The sequence below is a fragment of the Microcaecilia unicolor genome, chromosome 1 (assembly GCF_901765095.1).
Source record: "Microcaecilia unicolor chromosome 1, aMicUni1.1, whole genome shotgun sequence".
Taxonomy (NCBI): domain Eukaryota; kingdom Metazoa; phylum Chordata; class Amphibia; order Gymnophiona; family Siphonopidae; genus Microcaecilia; species Microcaecilia unicolor.
Window position 1 is genome coordinate 103,690,452 of NC_044031.1, and position 17,548 is coordinate 103,707,999.

General features: G+C 42.6%; 1 protein-coding gene across 1 annotated transcript in view; it reads left to right on the plus strand.

Annotated features, from left to right (window-relative positions):
• The first annotated feature begins 304 nt into the window (after nucleotides 1-304).
• Nucleotides 305-17,548, plus strand: part of LOC115468756 (patched domain-containing protein 3-like) — a 28,162-nt gene continuing 10,918 nt past the window's right edge. The window contains exon 1 of the mRNA XM_030200757.1: nucleotides 305-1,048. Coding sequence (XP_030056617.1) covers nucleotides 305-1,048 — 744 coding nt within the window. The remainder of the gene's footprint in view (nucleotides 1,049-17,548) is intronic.

The window sequence follows — 17,548 nt, forward strand, 5'->3', positions numbered from 1 at the left end:
TGGGTGAATGATTATCCTCTTAAGCCTCTCCACTTCCATTTCCTGCCTAAGAGTACTCACTGCTCTGATAACCCGAGAGTGTTGCTTAGTCCTGCAAGAAGACAACAGTGACAAACTGAGCATCTGCAGACATCAAAGTTGTGTAGAATAGTACGTATCTTTTAAAATCATGTGAAGTAAGTTCTGGTGGATTTCTTGTGGGGCGTTCAGGTAATCCTGACCTGTTCTGTATGAGTTAAAGTGCAGTAGTAGAATACCTCGCTCTATCCGGTATCTACTGTAAGAAGCAGGTGAGCCTCTCCCTATGGCCAGATGCCGTACAGATTGCCTGGAGCGGCCGCTCTCCCAGACATTTCGCCGGCTAGGTAGGCTGGTCGTCAGCTACCCTTTCTTGTTCCTGCTGCTACCCATGATGATCACGGCAGGGCTGGGTACCGGCTTCTATTTCCATCCTCGGAAAATCACTGCTGACTTGGAGAAACAGTTTGCTCCGCTCCAGGGTCCAGCCAAAGCCGACAGAGCCATTATAATGAAGCTCTTCCCGACCAATGATTCTGTGTTGTTCTCGGAGCAGAGGCTGTGTACAGAAGGCACTTATGCTTCCCTTATCGCTGTGTCGGCTACAGACAATATTTTGACGAACAAAGCATTTCAGGAGCTGCTGTTGCTGGACAGCGCCGTGCGCCGTCTGAGCGTTCCCGATGATCAGTACCACAGACAGAGCTTCGAAGCACTGTGTACCCGGACCCGGGAGACCCTGTGTGCCCCAGCTAACCCGCTGCTGGCTGTGGGGCGGGAAAATGCCTCTCTGACGGAGATGCTTAATATTTCTTACCCTCTTTTCCAAGAAAAACAGTTCCTGGGCACATGTGTAGGAGGCATCAGTCTAAAGTCTGCGCATACCGTCCGCACAGCCAAAGCCCTCAAGTTACAGTATTTTTTAAAAGAAGATGCACCAGAAGACCAGGAGCAGAGTGTGCAGTGGCTGCAGAACTTCATAACATCCTTTCCTGACCTACTGAAGAATCTCAGTTTAACTACTATTCAGGTATAGTTTAATTTGTTCACTACTACTTCCTGTTCCTTGTCTAAAATAGCTTCAAGGAAGCTCCCTGGTTCCCACTATATTTGGGAAGTCTGTATGTTAAACTGCATTAAAACAGCCTGGTTCTGTTCCCAGCCCATCGGGCTTTAAAGTCTGCAATGCTGAGATAGTGACAGGCACAATGCAGACACCGTGTTGAGAGAGAGTGTGTGTGTTTTAGACTCCAGTATAATATTTATACAGCTTCAGCTTCTTGCTGTTTGAATCATAAAATTAGAGCTTCTTTTGTATGACATATTTACTGCATGTATGCTGAGTTTTAAAAAAAATCAGGTTTTATATTATTTCACAATGGGCCTGGTAGTGGAGAGATTTGTGTTGCTATTGCTCAGATGACATGAGAATCAGAATATTTTTTTTCTTTGGTGACTTCCATGGATAAAGGTCCTAGTTCTGATCTGCACCTGTTGCTGGGGGGAGGTTGGACTTTTGTGGAAGCATAGCATGTTTATATTTAACTCATAAGAACTGCTATACTGTATCACACCAAAGGTCCACAAGAGTCATATATGCAGTATGTCATATGTCCGAGCATCGTTGTGTCTAAGAAAGATTAAGAACCACTGCCCTAGACCCTCAGTAGCTTTTAGAAAGCAGAATAACATGCAGATCTTTCCAAATGTATACTCCAGATGCAATTCTAGCATTATTTAATGACTTTGTATATTTTTACATTAGTTTTTTTCTTTATAAAGTGAGGTTTAGAAATATTATGACAGATGCAGACCCAGTAATTTTTGTCAGATGGGACTTTGGGGGGGGGGGGGAGAGGAGGCCCATTACTTTTATTGCCCAGGGGCTCAAATCACTGTCAGTCTGCTCCTGCCTAGTGGTCCAACCACCTAAATATCCTTCCCTTTCCATCTCTTTTCCTCTTCCCCAGTCATGCATCACTAACTCCTCCCCCCCCCCCCAAGGAGCCCCAGCTCACCCAAAGGTTCCCGAGGAAATAGAGCAGGAGCAATCCCCCTTTCTCCTGCCCAGTGGCTGCCTTCTTCAAAATGGCAGCACTGACCACTAGCAGCAGTCTTGCAGTACTACTGATAAGGGTTCAAATTGCTATATAAAGGACCACAAATTAGAAGCAACCATACAGACTTATGCACATATATGTACTCTTATATACATGGCACCTACATGCTATTTTGCAAGTAGTCACCTAACTTACATAGTACAAGAGGGGGGAGGGTATTCACCTAGGCAGGGCTCCTAATTACAGAATACTGTTAGACATGTCCCTGCCATATTTAGGCATTCCAGGTCCATGGCTGATGTAACTGTAGGCATCTAACTGATGAAGGTGTCGATATTGGGTTACAGTAGTATTGTACAACAGAATCTGGGCACCCAGGTTCCATTATAGAATAAAGGGGCTCTTTTTCAAAACAGAAAATAATCCAAAAAGAAGCACAAATTCCAAAATGTCCAAATTACTATTTTCAAAACCCATTTTATGATGTTTTTCTATACAATTCATCTGAAGTGCATCCAGATCACAAGGGTGTGTGTCAGAGGTGTGTTGGAGGCAGGATTTGGGCATTGCTAACACTTGAACATTTTTCTGCCATAATGGAGAAAAGCAAAAATATCTAGGGCTAAAAATTAGATGTTTGGGGCTTGACCTGTTTTAATAACAACTAAGTCACAAAAAAGTGACTCATATAACCAAATGACCATTGGAGGGATTAAGGCATGACCCCCCCCCCCTTACTCCCTCAGAGGTCAGTGACCCACTCCCACCCCTCAAAGATGTTTTAAAAAACAGTATATATCAGCCTCTTACAGCTTCAGATGTTATAGTCAGTCCTATCAGAGTAGCAGGGCAGGTCCCTAGAGTAGATTAGTGGTCAGTGCAGTGCTCTGTAGATAAGGGTACCCGGGCCCATAATCCACACTAACTATTGCACATGTGGTGGAAAGTATGAGCCCTCCAAAAGCCACCAAAAACCTACTGTACCCACATATCAGTGACACTTGCAGACATAAGGACTATTGTAGTGGTATACAGTTGGGTACAATAGGTTTTTGGTGAGTTTTGGAGGGCTCCCCATACAATATAAGGGAGCAACAGTGAGATGTGTACCTAGGACCTTTTATGTGAAGTCCACTGCAATGTCCCCTAGGGTGCCCCACTGCTCTGCTGGGATGTCAATGTGGCCAGTCTGTTATGAATACTGGCTCTTCCTACATCCCAATGGCTTCTTTTTCTGCGTTTTCCATTTGGACTTATTTTTTTTCAAAAATGGTCCATAAAGATAGACGCACAGAGCACAATAATGTCTAACAAATAGCCATTTAAAAAAAAAAGGTAGATGTTTTTCAGGTTCAAAAATAGCTATGTTTGCTACTGAATTTTTTTATGTTTTCTGCAAAACATTCAAAGTCTCATTTAGACATCATATTGAAAATGACTCTCATACCACACTTCCTTGGGAAGCCTAAATGGAGCTGCCTAGTTGTAGAATTGCCTCATTAGAGGGTATTCTATTTATGCACTAAATAGTTGTGTAAATGATTTTAATTCCAGCACATATGCATGTAAATGCAAAACACCCCACTTAAGACTATTCTGTAACTATGAACATATTTGACAAGTCTGAGCAGAGCACTGATGGGTCTCACACTTATACCTGCAGCTTATACAATACTATATATTTTACAGATACCAGTATATTGTTTGAAATAAACTATATTTATCTTTTTACACGATCTGCTTTTTTTTATCTTCCACCTTGGAGTTTGCAGACCGTCTGCCTTTGTGCTTTCTTGAACAATACTATAAGTTACATGTGTAACTCTAGCATTTACACCAGTTGTATGGCTGTACGTGCCAGTGCCTATATACCCGGTTATGCTAGTTTTCAATGACGGAAAATAACCACCTACTTTTCTATATAGAATATGCCAGAATCAGGCATCCTCTAGGCACTGTTATAGAATTGTCTCTTTAAAGTGTGACAAAATGGCACATTTCCCCTTTCCTCTCTACATGTGCTTATGCATGTTTATTAGGGAACTGAGTGTGGAGGCTATGGAGCTCCTCCGTGAGTGGTTTTAGATAGATAGATAGATAGATAGATAGATAGATAGATAGATAGATAGATAGATAGATAGATAGATAGATAGATAGATAGATAGATAGATAGATAGATAGATAGATGAAATTGTCTACCTTTAGGGAGGTTGGGTGGTGTAAGTATGTGAAGGGTATGGGGGGTGTAAGGGTGGGGATGTGAAGAGGTATGAGATGCAGGACCAGCTCAAGAGACTGTGGTGGCCTGAGCCAACTTATGCATTGGCACCCCCCCCCCCCCCCCCCCCCCGCAATCCGGTAGCTCCCCTCTCTCTCAAGTTCCCCCTCTCAACTGGTGATACAGGGTGTTCAAATCCCAAATCCCAGTCCAGCATCTTTCTCTCTCCTCCCTAACTCCACCCCACAGCCTGCAGGAGAAAGGAAGAAATAGGGAGAAATACTGGACCAGTATTTTGGTGCCCATTCTCACCAGCATCCTGAGCCAGTGCCTCACCTGGTGCATAGGTTGAACTACCCTTGATGGGTTGTGTGGAGGATGTGGGGTATAGAAATGGGGGATAGGAAGTGCATTTTTGCTGGTGCCTGACCTGTCTTCTACTACCAGCACAGAATGAGGTCCTCACCAAGGGGAGTTCCCTTAATTGGAATGCATTGTGGGTGAGCGGTGAGAGGTGATAAAGAGAGTATGGGAGGGTGGAAATGTAATTATATGTACAGACATACAAACAGATGGACAGATAAACAGATAGATAGGCATTCCCCAATAAGTTTTACCATTTGGGCAAAACATGCCTAAAAACTAGTTGCAAAATATACAAGATGCATGTAGAAAAATATATGCATACATTTTTAGAATGTGAAAAATTTAGTAGCACTATAGAAATTATAAGTAGTAGTAGTAATAGTATTATCATGCTTTCTGTCAAAGAAAACAATTACAACCAAAGCTAGATAAACATCCGCAATTTTTCCTTTATCCACCAACTTAATAGTAGTACTTGGATTAACAATATTATAATACTCAGGTTTTAGCTGATGACTTGCAAAATATAGATTTATTTTTGTTGTTGTTGTTGTTGTTGTTGTTGTTATATTCAAAATAAATATTTTATATTCTTAACACCTTCAGTCAAAATGAGAAAATGTATTTCTGGACCATCAGGAAGTATCAATAATTAACTGAATTCCTATTGTTAGTCTAACATACTTTATTGTAAACTATAGTTACAGTGGTGCATTTGACCCCCAAGGACAAGTTTGAAAACATGTCCTACTTTAAACACATTTAAAAGGTCCAAACAGTTCTTTTCCCATGGATGTAATCAACAGATGAGATTATTGAGTTGGAAAGAAATAAAATGAAGCAAGGGCAGTGGAACACCTTTTTGCAGTGCCGTAGCGAGGGCAGCTGACACCCGGGGCGGGTCGCCGCTGTGCACCCCCCCCCCCCGGGTGCAGCACAGCGCACCCTCCCCCTCTGGAGTGCACCTCCCCCCTCTGGAGTGCACCCCTCCCCGGAGCGCATACTTACGAGGGAAAGCCGCGAGGGATGGGCAGGAGGGCCGAACCGTCCCAAGTGCATGTCGCTGGGAGCTGCGTCAGCTCCGCTGGTTCCCTGCTGTCTCTGCCCTGGAACAGGAAGTAACCTGTTCTGGGGCAGAGGGAGCAGGGAACCAGCGGAGCTGACACCCCCGCTCCCCCAGCGGCGTGCACCCGGGGCGGACCGCCCCACCGCCCCCCCTTCCTACGCTACTGATGTCTCTACCAAACAATGTTCACCTGCCCAAGACTAGCACTGATGAAAGACTAAGGGGCCCTTTTACTAAGCCTTGGCAAAAAGTGGCCTGCGGCAATGCGAGTGTGCCTTTTGGGTGCACGCTGGGCCAGTTTTTACTGCGTCCTGGAAAAAGAGCCTTTTTTAAGGGGCTGGGAAAATGGATGTGCAGCAAAATAAAAACCAGCCTGCGTCCATTTTTAGCCTGAGACCTTACTATCACCCATTGACTTAGCAGTAAGGTCTCACGCGCTACCCGGGCAGTAGGCAGGCAGCGCACGCACACTGCCTTTTACCACTGGCTAAGCGCCATGGGGTAGAAAATAGAAAATATTGTCTACTATGAAGGTGATATGTGCCACATATGGTGGTCATGTGAACATGCACACAGGTACTGGGAACGTATTGTAGACTTTATATATTCAGTGACTACTGTTAAATATCAGATGAAAATGGAATATTGTCTACTACATTTCAAGCCACAGGCAGTCAAGCAACATATACACCAGTTTGCCACACAGGTGTTTGTGGCGGGTAAGCTTCCTGGAAAATACCCCGGCTGCCGGACATTTCAGTAGTACTGGAAAAACTGAATTACATTAAGCTAATGTCCAAGCTTATAGCATTGCATAAAGGGCATTTAGCCCAACATCAGAAAATATGAGACTTATATAACATTTGGTCTACACCATCTGTGAACTTATAAAACCATGCAAACTGTTCGGGGGTGGGGGGAGAGGAGGGGGGAGGAAGGGAGGAAGGGAGGGAGGGAGGGAGGGGGGTAGGTGGGGAAGCTTCTGTAGCAGACCCTGATCTTTTCTAACAATATGTATTACTTATATAATTAATCTACCATGTGTTGGAAATGTGATCTTATTTTGGTTGTACAAGGTTACGGAAAATGCATAAATAAAAAGTTTAAAAAGAAAAACAGCAGTCCCAGCACAGGCCCCTGCAGAACCTCACTATCTACCCTTCTCCATTGAGAATACTGACCATTTAACCCTACTCTCTGTTTTCTTTCAACCAGATTTTAATACACAATAGAACATTACCTCCTATCCCATGACTCGCCAATTTTCTTTGGAGTCTTTCGTGAGGTGCTTTGTCAAATGACTTCAAATCCTTGCTCAAAGCCCACCTCTTCAATGTCGCCTTCGGCATCTAACCATTCTAGACTACCCCAATTTGATTGTCTGCACATTTTGTCCATTAGATTGTAAGCTCCTTTGAGCAGGGACTGTCCTTCTTTGTTAAACTGTACAGCGCTGCATAGCCCTAGTAGCGCTTTGGAAGTGTTAAGTAGTAGTACAAAATCCAGATACACAATATCAACCGGCTCACCTTTATCCACATGTTTGTTCACCCCTTCAAAGAAATGTAATAGATTGGTGAGGCAAGATTTCCCTTCACTAAATCCATGTTGGCATTTAGAACATAAGAGTAGCCATACTGGATCAGACCAATGGTCCACCTAGCCCAGTATCCTGTTTTCCAAACAGTGGTCAAGCCAGGTCACAAGTACCTGGCAGAAACCCAAATCATGGCAACACTCCATACTACAAATCCCAGGGCAATAAGTTGCTTCCCATGTCTGTCTCAAAAGCAGACTATGGATTTTTCCTCCAGGAATTTGTCCAAACTTTTTTTAAACCCAGATATACTACCCACTGTTACCATATCCTCCGGCTAAGAGTTCCATAGCCTAACTATTCGTTGAGTGAAAAAATATTTCCTCCTATTTGTTTTAAAAGTATTTCCATGTAACTTTCTCGGGTGTGCCCTAGTCTTTGTACTTTTGGAATGAGTAAAAAAATCAATCTACTCATTCTACACCACTCAGGATTTTGTAGACTTCAATCATATCTCCCCTCATCCGTCTCTTTTCCAAGATGAAGAGCCCTAACCTCTTTAGCCTTTCCTCATACGAGAGGAGTTCCATCCTCTTCATCATTTTGGTCACTCTTCTTTGAACCTTTTCTAATCTGCTATATCTTTTTTGAGATACGGCAACCAGAACTGAACACAATACTCAAGGTATGAATTCACCATGGAGCGAAACAAACGCATCATAGTATTTTCGGTCTTATTCACCATCCCTTTCCTAATAATTCCAAGCTTCCTGTTTGCTTTTTTGGCCACCACCACACACTGAGCAGAAGATTTCAGCGTATTATCTACAATAACACACAGATCTTTTACTTGAGCACTGACCCCCAAGGTGGACCCTAGCATCGGGTAACTATGATTCAGATTATTCTTTCCAATGTGCATCACCTTGTATTTGTCCACATTAAATTTCATCTGCCATTTGGATGCCCTGTCTTCCAATTTCCTAAGGTCTTTCTGCAATATTTCACAGTCCGCATGTGTTTTAACAACCTTGAATAGTTTTGTATTGTCTGCAAATTTGATCACCTTACTCGTTGTTCCAATTTCCATATCTTTTATAAATATGTTAAATAGTACTGTTCCCAGTACAGATCCCTGCAGCACTCCACTGTTCACCCTCCTCCATTGAGGAGGCTTTTTCTCCATTGAGGAGGCTTTGTCTCATTAATCCATGCTTTTGAATATGCTCTGTAATTTTGTTCTTTATAATAGTCTCTACCTTTTTGCCCAGCACCGACATCAGGCTCACCGGTCTATAATTTCCTGGATCACCTCTGGAACCTTTTTTAAAAATTGGCGTTACATTAGCCACCCTCCAATCTTCCGGTACCATTCTTGATTTTAAAGACAAATTACATATTACTAACAATGGTTCTGCAAGTTCATTTTTCAATTCTATCAGTACTCTGGGATGAACACCATCCGGTCCACGAGATTTGCTACTCTTCAGTTTGTCAAACTGTGCCATTACATCCTCCAGGTTTATAGAGATTCATTCATTTTCTCTGACTCGTCAGCTTTGATTACCATTTCTGGCACCGAAGCAAATAATTCATTTAATCTCTCCACTATTGCTTTGTCTTCCCTGAGTGCCCCTTTTTATCCCTCAGTAATCTAGTGGTCCAACCAATTCTTTTGCCGACTTCTTGCTTTTAATATACCTAAAACATTTGCTATATGTTTTTGCCTATAAGCAGAAGCTCAGGGAGTCAATCCGTGATTACGCATACTATCTCCAGGAAAAGTTGGACGCCATCACTAACAGGAACCTGAACAAGATTGGGAATCTGGAGGAGACTCTAAAAGAACAATTCATTCTGGGACTGAGGGATGATTTGCTGAGGAAAGTCATCAATAGCAAGTATGAAGAGAACCCTCGCTTGATTTTTGATGAGATCCTGCAATTTGCTATCAAGTGGGCAGAGGAAGAGAATGCCACAGGGACCGGAATTCACATCATTGAAAGTTCTCCAGCATAGTCATCCTGATCCAGTACAAAGGCCTGTGGGTGCTTCCAGGGAGTCGTTCTGGTGCCAAAGGGAAAGGAGCTGATTCAGAGAGTTAACCAGTTGGAAAGAAGGTATGCAGAGTCAAGTCAACAGAGATGGGAGACGGAATGGATAAGACATGAGAGACCTTATGAAGCACCTCTTTCTCATCAGATACATCTTTGTCATGCTGAAGAGAGTTGCAGGTATAGGATAGGTGTGAAGAGAGTTCCTATTGGAACTGGAGGTGGAGACATGGTGTGTTTTCATTGCCAGGAACTAGGACACATAGCACGAAATTGTTTAAGCAAGCATACTCATTTTTGCCAACCACAAAGCCCAGAGCAAGTAACACCAATGGATAAGACATGAGAGACCTTATGAAGCACTTCTTTCTCATCAGACACATCTTTGTCCTGCTGAAGAGAGTTGCAGGTATAGGATGGATGTGAAGGGAGTTCCTGTTGGAACTGGGGGTGGAGATATGGTGTGTTTTCACTGCCAGGAGCTGAAGCAAGCGTACTCATTTTTGCCAACCACGAAGCCCAGAACAAGTAACACCAAGCACCAGCGCAAAATCTAAAGAAAGAGTTGAGAAGCCTACAGTGGGGTCTAAGAGTGCTATGCAAGCTGAAGTCTGAAATCAGACTGTTGACGAGAGTAAGTCAGAGGCAGACTGGGAAACATTGAAAGAAAGAGCGATTGGAAATTGTCTGGTCCTTCTGGTAACTATTGATGGTGTAGAGACCCGTTGCTTGATAGACACGGGTTCTGAAGAGTCAACCACGTTCGCCAGTTTCTACTATAAGCATTTTAATAGTCCGGAGAAATGAAAGGGTACCAGAGGAATCAAGATCCTGGCTGTCAATGGGACCCACTTGCCAGTACTGGGGAGTGTTACAGTGGAGGTAAAGTGTTTTGGGCAAGTAATTCCTGATCAGTGCATCTTCATTGTTCGTGACAATCTCAAGGAAGAGTTCAAGCCAGTGTTCAGCGGACAGAAAATCCAAGCCATAATTGGCATGAATGTTCTCGAGAGTTTGTTCATTGATCTGGCTGGGCTAGTTGGTACATGGAAAAGCAGTATATCCAGGATACTGTTCACTATACGAGAGAAGAGGCGATGTACTGACAGAGAAGAGTTTGGTTGGCGGGGATTTGTGGAGTTTGCTGGAGAGAAGAGTTGTATGGTCCCATCAATTTCAAAAGAGAACTTGGGGAAAATTGGCCAAAGCGCAAGGAATGTAGTGACATGCAATAGGTTGGTGGCTTCCACACTGAAGCTAAATGTAAAAAGGAAATCACCTGTTGCAAATATATCGGCTTGTGCGGAGAAAGGGAGGAATACAGCTAGAATGTTGAATGCCAGTTCAAATTCTTTGGTCAAGATTTCGGGGATTAGAATACTGAAATGTTCCAGGCAGTGAAGACTTCTAAGATTTTTCAAGCTGTTAAAGAGGGAAGTCAGTAATTCTTGCTTGGTTTTTCTGTCCAGTCCTTGTTTGACTTAGGACTTCTGCTCCCGATGCGTTTTTCTTTGGAGTAGCTGTTTGAACCAATAACCCGAGAACCAACAGTTGGTACATTTATGACAAGTTAGATGGAAAAGCTCATGTTTACATGACAGAGTATAAGAATGATCTGTTCCTTGTAAATGTGATTGAAATTAAATCAAAGATAAAAAGCTTAAAGAATAACCTACAGGAAAGGTCACAAGCTGCTGCAGATGCAGAAGTATGGGAAATTCACCACTGGAAGAAAATTCAGGAACTCATTGACACTGCTTGAGGTTTTGCTGAGGTTTTGATAAGGGAGCGAAGGAATTGACTCTGGAGGTGGGAGATCAGGTGCTGGTTGAAGGACAGGGGTACCTTCAGCGGCACCAACTTAATTTACTCCAGGAAAAATGGGACAGAGATTTATAAGTTTCTATTTACAACCGGAAATAGTGAGGGAATAAGTAGTCGCCTTTGTAATCACATATAATGGATGTGTACAAGGAATGTTAATGTATATAATGTTATAGATGGAAAACTAAGGCCTTATGTTCTGGTAATAGATGAAGATAGTCAATAGCTGTGAAAATGGATTGACTGCATAAAGTTTTATGTTTAGAATGCAGAAAACAAATGTGAATGATAACATTTTTCAGTAAATGTGTTTGTATAGAGAGGGAGAGTTGAAGAGGAAAATAAAAACATTTTGCAAACTTTTTTTTTTTAGTTTCTTGGGGCAAATGTAACCCAGTTAGTTTAATGGTGTTTTTTTATTACCTGGTGGGCCTGTGGTAGCTGGTCAGCTGGAGTTGGGAAGCACTCCGGAGAGCATCCTAAAGATTTTTTGTTGCCATATCAAGTGCAGGCCAGATTGGCTATGCACACATGCGCATGTGGCAGTTTTCTGTTGTCTGGGAGACCGTGTGGGGAGCTACAGGCTCGTAGGCAGAGCCCTGCAGCTGAAGTTGTTTTAATGCATGCAGGAAAAAAAAGGAATTGCCAGAAAAAGGGACTTTTCGCAAGGTAAGAAACGCTGGAGAAATACATTTAAATGTTTTCCCCCTTTATTTTCAAATAAATGTTTTGCAAAGAGAATTATAAGTGCAGCACGTGCCTGGAACTTCGACAGATCTGCATGCAGGGTTCTGTCAGAGTCCCGGGCAGGGTTCTAAAACTCTTGTGTTGGCATTTGGGAGGGAAGTGTTTAAGAAAGTGGTTGTGTGAAAAAGTACTGAGAATGAAAAGAGTCCTTCTTGGTCACTTTGGTGATTTTAAATTTAGTTTTATTCTTTGTGACTGGAGTGTGTATGGTTTAGGATAATTTTGAAAGCCTCACATAGTTTATAGCTTCATGGAAGTGTGATTGAGGAAAAAGTGGGAAATTCTTGGGACAAAGTTGGTTTTCTTTGGTTTGTCCTTAAATGTAAAAGTAATACAGGAAAGGCTCTGGAAAATGTTATAAAATAATTTTCATTGCTTAAGCTGTCAGATAAAAAAAAATACTGATAGATTTTTAAATAAAATATTCTATGGGCCAGCACTGTCAGGCTGCGAGATACTACTCTAGAGAAAATTTAATGCAGAAATTTCTAATCATCTGTCAAAGTCTGGTCTATGAGGGCATTAAATAAATGCTGGGCTTCCCTAACTCAAAGTAAGAGGGGAAGATTTTGACAGAGCCTTTATGTGTGAAATAATTGCCTAACCTTATTGAACTTGTAGTGGGAGGCTTTGGCTAACAGAGTGTTAGTAAATGGATCAGTGCTGAGCTGGTTATCTCTGAGCGTGTCACTCAGTTCAGCAGCAAGTTTATTATTAACTTATTGCTGAAGTATTTGTTGCAAGTTGAAGTCAGTGTTGAACTGATCATTTCTGGAAGCTATACTTAGTTCAGTGACCAGTTTAATGCTGAGGAACCTTACACTGTTTAAAAAAAAAATAGATCAAAGCAGTCCGTGAGTCCAATTGTGCTGAATGTGGGAAATAAGATTGGGTGGTTTAGAAGGAACCATTTATTTTTTTCCTAATTAGTTTAGGGTGATATACATTTTTTTTTGTAATATAATAAATCTTAGCATAGCTGCAGGGTATTGTTTTGGTTTGTTAAAGTCAGATAGTAGGGTTCCGGATCGGAGAGTCCTGAGAGAGAGAGTGAAGGCATATGAACTCCAACTAAGGGGCCCTTTCACTAAGCAACATAGAGGGGCATAATCGAACATGGCCGGCCATCTATATAGCCATCCCCGTAAAGCGGCATACCGACCGTATTATCGAAACAAGATGGCCAACCATCTTTCATTTCGATAATACGGTTGGGTATAACAAAGGAGAGGGAACGAAATACAAACTAAAGTCCAAACAAAAAAAACAGCACCACGGGCCTTTAAAAATGGAACACAGTTCTTTAATGAATGAGCCTTTTTGTCAAGGCTCATTCATTAAAGAACTGTGTTCCATTTTTAAAGGCCCATGGTGCTGTTTCTTTTGTTTGGATAATACGGTTGGGGCCATCCAAACCTCAACACTTGGGCCGGCGTTAGAGATGGCCGCCATTGGTTTCCGGCGATAATGGAAACTAATGGCGGCCATCTCAAACCCGGCCAAATCCAATGGATTTGGTCATGGGAGGAGCCAGCATTTGTAGTGCACTGGTCCCCCTCACATGCCAGGACACCAACCGGGCACCCTAGGGGGCACTGCAGTGGACTTCAGAAAAAGCTCCCAAGTGCATAGCTCCCTTACCTTGTGTGCTGAGCCCCCTAAAACCCACTACCCACAACTGTGTACCACTACCATAGCCCTTACGGGTGAAGGGGGCAACTAGATGTGGGTACAGTGGCTTTCTGGGCTCCCATTTACCACCACAAGTGTAACAGGTAGGGGGGATGGGCCTGGGTCTGCCTGCCTGAAGTGCGCTGCAGTACCCACTATAAACAGCTCCAGGGACATGCATAGTGGTGTGATGGAGCTGGGTATGACATTTGAGGCTGGCATAGAGGCTGGCACAAAAATGTATAAAAAAAATTTTTTGGGATGGGAGGGGGTTGGTGACCACTGGGGGAGTAAGGGGAGGTGATCCCCGATTCCCTCCGGTGGTCATCTGGTCATTTGGGGCACTTTTTTGAGGCTTGGTCCTAAAAATAAATGGACCAAGCAAAGCCGGCCAAATGCTCGTCAGAGCCGGCCTTCTTTTTTTTCCATTATCGGCCGAAGCCGGCCATCTCTTAACCATGCCCCCGTCCTGCCTTCGGTACCCTGCTAACACGGCCCCTTTAATTTTGGCCGGCCCTGCGACGGAAAGCAGTTGAAGCCAACCAAAATCGGCTTTCGATTATACCGATTTGGCTGGGTTTAGGAGATGGCCGGCCATCTCCCGATTTGTGTCGGAAGATGGCCGGCCATCTCCTTCAAAAATAAGCAGGATAGGCACCTATGTGCACCCAACACACGTCAATTTTGAGTTACTGCCCGGCTACCGCGTGGCCCTTGTGGTAATTTCATTTTTGATGTGCATCTGCTACGTGGGCCGGAAAATATTTTTATTTTCTGGCGCATGGGCGGTAATCGGATGGTATTCAGCATTTTACGCACGTAGGCCATTACTGCCCGATTACCGCGTGAGACCTTACTGCTAGGTCAATGGCTGGTGGTAAGGTCTCAGACCCAAAATGGACACGTGGCAATTTTCATTTTGCCGCATGTCCATTTTTGACAAAAATTTTTAAAAGGCATTTTTACAGATATGCTGAAAAATTATTCTGCGTGCACCCAAAACACACATCTACACTACCGCAGGCCAGTTTTCAGTGCGCCTTTGTAAAAGGGTCCCTTAAAGAAAGGAGAAGAAAAGAAGTTTTACAACAAAGACCAAAGAGAAGAGAGAAAGGTGACAGACATTTAAAAACACATATATTAAATACAGATACAGAGATATACTTACCTGAGAGACTGGAGTCCTGGAGTGAGTGTTAATCCTGGAAAACAAGAGGTTAACACAAAGTATCAACTCTTAAATTGGAAATTTTATTTCAGACACTAACATTTAGTTAAGAGAAAAAAGTTTATAGAGGGATTACTTATCTGATATATGTTTTCCTATTGCTGTTCAAATATGTTCTGTATTGTTATTATTCTTAGTTTTGTAAACTGGATCGTTAGGTTGCTAAAGAAAAGAAAGATTAAAAAATATTTATTAGATTATGGTGTTATTGAGTATTATTTAAAGTGATTAGTAAAAAAAAATTGGAGTTAGCAGACTTTATCTGATTTCTGCCTTAAACCTTTTCCTTTCCCTTTTTCTAGAAGGCAACTGTTCACCTGGGGGGGTAGGGAAATCACACCTGAGGTAACGGTCACTGACTACACAGGCAAGGTAATTTCAGGTAGGCAGGTAAATATGTAAGCTCCGCTCAGGGGGCAGAGCTCACATATTTACCTGCCTACCTCTTACTGTGTGATTTTAACCACTTTCATCTTTATAGTAGGAACCAAGTATTCATACTTATAGGTAAGTCCCCTACAACATTTTAAGTCAGAGCTACAACTGAATGGAAAGTAATTAATAAATATTACAATGCTTAGTTTTCCTGTGATTAAGTTATAACTTACTCTTCAGTCTTCTTACAGCAACTGTGGGTCAATAGGACACTTAGGGAGTCTTTTACTAAGGCGCACTGGTGTTTTTAGCACACACTAAAAATAGGCGTGTGCTAAACGGTAGAGACGCCCATAGAAATACTTGGACATCTCTAGTGTTTAGCATGCGCCTATTTTTAGCGCACGCTAAAAACGCCAGCGTGCCTTAGTAAAAGACCCCCTTAACTTCCCTACAACGTCAATACTATTTCAATCAAATATGACAGTTAAGAATTTCACCAGAATAGCATTAAAACATTATGGGGGTAACGTTCAGCCTGCCGTAGCTTATAAGCCGCTTCCAGCCATGGACTGAACTAACCCCAGATAGTCAATGCTGAGGCATGCATGGCTCCTGGCATTGAATATTTGGGTATGTGCGTTTATCCAGCTGTCATCCGCACACCGGCTGATATTCAGAATGGTGTCCAGTTAACTCAATGCACAAAGGGGCCTTTTTATCAAGCCATGGTAGGGTTATCACGGCAATGGCATGCAGAAAATTGGCCCTACCACCGGGCTCGCTGCAATAAAAGGGGGTCTCGGCACACAGCAAACCCACATGCTGACACCATCACAGGTTCCTTTTTACCACAGCTTGGTGTAAGGACCCCAAAGTTAGGACAGCTTTTTTGCTGTCCTAACATTATGTGCCTACATAGCCGGTTAGTGAACTGAATATCACTGCTGCGTCCCAGACTGACTCTAACCTAACTGATTAAGGAATGGCTGGTTAGCAGAGATAAAAGGTCCAAGAAATCATTAAGGCAGCAGATCTGCAAACACCAAGGCGAAGATGAAGTAGCAGACCAAATAAATAATCTGTAATCAATTTATTGCAGAGTACACCACTCTGAGATTGAGGAGTGACACTCATACACCATTTTGATCCTATTGCTCCCGATGCAGTCCTGACATTGGGTGAAACATGACCATCTCAGACTTTGGTTTGTATCTAATCTATGTGTTGTAGTATGCAATAAATTGATTACAGACCTATTTATCTTTTGAATATTGACCCTTATATTTCTATTTATTCAGGAACAAAGCCATTCATTGTTTTTGGCTGGAATTTACACAAAAAGTCAAAGCCAGTGATCTTGTATCCTTTGTCAGAGCTCTAAAGAGAAAAGCATAGACCTTGAACAAGATCTTGTTTTTCAAAAAATGCTTATCTACGGGGAATATCAAGTTCACATATATAACAAGATCAGGAGTTACTGGCTTGGTGATATGGGTTATAGCATAATTTTGTAAACTATCTCATTCAAAATGTAAAAATGCCTGGCCTGTAATAGTGATTTCTCGTAAGACTTGTATGTTCTTTTAAAGCTTTGTTTTTGAGTTCCAAAGAAAGGGATCGCATAGTCCTCCGAAGTCAATGGACTAAGAAATGCCAAGACTGGACATGTTCCTGGCCAGATCCAAAGGTCTCTATTCTATCCTCATCCTTCTCGATCTGTCTGCTGCTTTTTCCTTGATACGCTGTCCTCATTTGGATTTCAGCTTGTAACCTTGGGGTCATCTTCGACTCCTCTCTCTCCTTCTCTGCACATATTCAGCAGACTACTAAAACCTATCGTTTCTTTCTCTATAATATCACCAAATTTTGCCCTTTCCTTTCTGAGCATACTACCAGAACCCTTATCCACACTCTTATCACCTGCCACTTAGACTATTGCAACTTGCTTCTCACAGGTCTCCCACTTAGCATCTCTCTTCAATCTATTCAAAATTCTGCTGCACGACTTATATTCCACCAGTGTTGCTATGCCCATATTAGCCCTTTCCTCATGTCACTTCACTGGCTTCCTATCCGTTTCTGCATAGAGTTCAAACTTCTCTTATTGACTTATAAGTGCATTCACTCTGCAGCTCCTCAGTACCTCTTCACTCTCATCTCTTCCTACACTCCTCCCCGGAAACTCCATTCACTGGGTAAATCTCTCTTATTTGCACCCTTCTCCTCCACCGCTAACTCCAGACTCCGTTCCTTTTATCTTGCTGCACCATATGCCTGGAATAGACTTCCTGAGCCGGTACGTCAAGCTCCATCTCTGGCCGTCTTCAAATCTAGGCTAAAAGCCCACCTTTTTGATGCTGCTTTTAACTCCTAACCCTTAC